A 3661-nucleotide genomic window follows, 5' to 3' on the forward strand; every position below is an offset into this window, starting at 1 on the left:
ACTAAACCATTCGCCCGAATTGGATATTGATCTTGATACTATTACTCTCCATACAGGCAGTGTCAATTGCCTCAGCCTCCATTCAACTTCGCAGGTCTTGCGGTCATACTTGGCGAAGCAACCACTCCACCTTCTGCGGTGATACCACTTTCACTATGGTAAAGTACATCTTCTCCCTCGCATCCCTCAATACAAATGCCATCATGAACGTCAAGCACGGTAAATTGCTAGCAGAGGAAGAGCAAAGGCGCACCGACAGTCACGTGCCCTTCAGGCAGACGCTTTCAGCCGATGCAATTTGCTTTGTCATATCTTACAAGGCTCGCCGATCGCAGTCTTCGAATGTTACGCAAAACAACAAGACGCAATCGTCGGTCGTTTGATAATGGTCAATTTTGGCGTCTCTAGAGCATGCGATACATGCAAGAAGCGCCGTAAAAAGGTGCGCCGCGCCACCTCATGCTTATCGCGTAATCACTAACGAAATCCTCCGAGCAGTGTGATGAGACTCGTCCAGTAAGAACTAGCGCTAGATACAGATCCCCGACCGTTGAGGCTGACTGTGGGTTCCCAAGGCTTGTCTTCGCTGCGTCAGGTCGAGACGACCATGTCCAGGTTACAGAGATGACTCTTCATTGATGTTTCGGCATTATTCTGCAGCAAATACACCCACGGATACGCCAGCATTGCAAAGATGGACTCCAAATACGGACCATATGCTTGAGTCAACGGCCGTCCATATCTTCCTAGATGAGCTGGTAGTCCGTACGCTTGATCGGAGCCAGTCACGCGGCTTCCTTGATGGCATGCATGATACCTTTGCTACATCCGCTCCCGACTCTATGCTTATGTCTGCTGCCAAGGTAGCCGTTCTTGCATCACTAGCCAATCGCTATCGCAGAGACTCACTCTTCAGCATAGTCCGTAAGCAATACGGTCAGCTTTTGAAGGAATATGTGACGTCTCTATCAATACCATCGGAAAGCTCATCGGTAGAGCAATTCTTCACTGCTGTTCTTCTGGGAATCTACGAGGTCAGACTGCAAGAGACTGATGGCAAACGTTTTGTTGACTCTTTCCAGCTTATGGCATGCAATAGTGCTTCGCCTACTCGACACCGCGTTCACGTCCAAGGACTTGGTTCCATTCTTCAAAGAGGAATCTCATCACCACCATCAACATCCAAAATTGGCATCCATCTTCCAGGAACATGGCTTGTAACTAAGGGCGCCATGGTAAATCGCGGCACTTTGTTCAGCATACAAGTAACTAACATATCTCCCTCAGACTCTTACTCGAGGGGCTGGAATCTTAGGCTCTCCACTCGATGATAACCCTCAACGCTCTCTAGATCAGATAATGGTCAAGTTAGCCCCTCTCACCTCACGCTCTGAGCAGCTCTTGGCTGAAGCTTCTCCGTCAAGGGAAGCTCTTTCGGATCTTTATCGTGATTTGATAGAATTCACTGACGAGGTCGCGCATTGGGGCGACGACCAGCCTCTATCATGGGGTCCAGAGCTTGCTGGCTACGTTCTGCAGGATGCACCAAAGAACTTTGATACGCCATGGGTATGCCCTGGGCCTGTAGAAAAGTACTTTGACAGTAAGCTAAGACGCATGTCTCCCCTTTGGAACGCAATGCTGACATATCCATAGTGTACGTTGCAACAGCCTGGAACTCATGGCGCTCACTCTACATAGTCTGGCTCGACCAACTATATCACGTCTCCAATGCTCTCGGACGATTCGATCTCACTCCGCAATTCGTGACCAAAATGAACAACCTGATCATCGGTGTCAAAGCTTCCATCCCCTACTTCCTTTCTCGCAACGTTGAAGAGTACGTCCAACAAGTCAACGCTGGAAAGTGTACTATTCACCCGAATCATTTAAGCGGAGCACTCATGCTATTTCATCATATGTACAGTATCGGCAGATGTACGATTGTGGATGCAGAGACGAGGCAGTATCTGGGTGACACACTGAGGTGGATTGGAAATGAGATGGGCATTGGGAATGCGACTGTTCTGGCCGATTGCTTACAACCCAGCGAGCAAGGACCTTCGGTTATGCAGAGCTCAAAGATTTCTTTTATGGATGCCCTTGAAGGATATTACTTAATCACAGCGAGCATGATGTCGGAATCTCGATAAGTCTGGATACTCGAGTTGGAGGTGGATGTAATATGACGAGTAATGAACACAATAGCGATGATCATGGTCTATACAAAAGTCTCATTACCATAATACCTAATCGAACTCAGACCAGTCGTCCAGGTAGTCTGATCTGTTTTCACCATAATGTCTCGCATCGACAAGACGTAGCAGCAATGAAAGTATTGGGTGTGGAAGAATAAGGTATCCTGGCCAAAGAGTCTTTTACTCCTGGGCAGCAGTCATAAGTTTCATGCAAAGGACAACACGTGACTTTACATCACAAAATAGCAGTGCCATATTCCAGAAATGCTCTACCTTTCCAAGCGCGATCGAATTGGGCGCTAGAGATTTGACATCGGGTCGTTGACGTCAACCACTTTAGCAAATCGCATGCCTTGGTCTTCTATAGGAGTTTTCTTATAAAAGACACACAGAAAATGAAATCCCTTCAAGCTCTTCACGCGCTCAAATCCCTGAGACCAACCACGATGACAGTGACAACAGTCTCTTCAACGCATCCCATCGCCCAGCGAGGTCCATTATCGCAGACACAAAACGCACAACTTCATCAGTCAAGCGATCTTCAATACCAGCGTCGCGAAGCTCATATTCCAAAATCATCAAACGAAAATGAGCCGCTGTACGTCCTCACGCTCTTCACGGACAAGAAACATCATGGGTACATGACCGCCCTGCGAAGACAGTGGTTTCCACAGCATCTTCTCAAAGTCGACGCTCACGTTACGCTATTCCATGCTCTCCCAGGTTCAAAATTGGCTGATATGAAGCAAGATATCAGTGCGGTCGCGGCCGGGACAAAGAAATTCCCCATCGTGGTTGATACAAAAGGTGTCTTCGAGATGGGCAAAGGCGTCGGGATCAACGTCTCAACATCGGGAGGTGGTCAGTACAAGCCCGGTAGGATACGAAGTGAGCTCAGGGAGAAATGGCAACCGTTTCTGAGTAAACAGGATAGCGGAAAGAAGTGGAATGCACACTATACTATTATGAACAAGCAGGATGATCACGAGGAGATAAGGAAGTGTCTGGAGTATTTGAATGAGGGACATGCGAACCATGCCGGGACTGTGGAAGGCTTGAGTCTTTGGTTGTACGACAAAGGTCGGTGGAGACCGAATGAGGTGTGGAAATTCATGGATAACCCTCCCAAGAGCGCAGACGAGAAGTTGGATGATGGAGAGACCAAAGATCAATCACAATAGCCCATGCATAATGTAGAGAATAATGCCAATACATTGAACATGACTTTACAGTGCTGTCTCGAAACAGATTGCCCGAAAGGTCGTAGACTACAACGCATCGTTTTGGGAAGGGTGGTGCTGTTGGATGAATTGGTCAACGCGTCGGTGCGCGTATAGACACAGGGATGATGAGGGCGACGCGCGAAATGGCAAGAAAAAAAGGCTGTCGACAGAAAAGCGTTTTACGAGATCCGGTATTCGCGAGCATAAAGAAAAAAGAGTCGACAACGGCAGGATTCGAAC

The 3661-nt window shown here is 48.0% G+C and overlaps 1 protein-coding gene across 1 annotated transcript; it reads left to right on the forward strand.

Annotated features, from left to right (window-relative positions):
• Positions 1-2644: 2644 nt before the first annotated feature.
• FIESC28_11783 (uncharacterized protein) lies at positions 2645-3379 on the forward strand (the record flags this gene model as incomplete). Its single annotated transcript, XM_031165892.1, has 1 exon — positions 2645-3379. The coding sequence occupies one exon, from the start codon at positions 2645-2647 to the stop codon at positions 3377-3379; it is 735 nt and encodes a 244-aa protein (XP_031010049.1).
• Positions 3380-3661: the final 282 nt, after the last annotated feature.

Source organism: Fusarium coffeatum (assembly GCF_003316985.1).
Source record: "Fusarium coffeatum strain FIESC_28 chromosome Unknown BRIP53273_contig_512, whole genome shotgun sequence".
In the NCBI taxonomy this organism is placed as follows: Eukaryota; Fungi; Ascomycota; class Sordariomycetes; order Hypocreales; family Nectriaceae; genus Fusarium; species Fusarium coffeatum.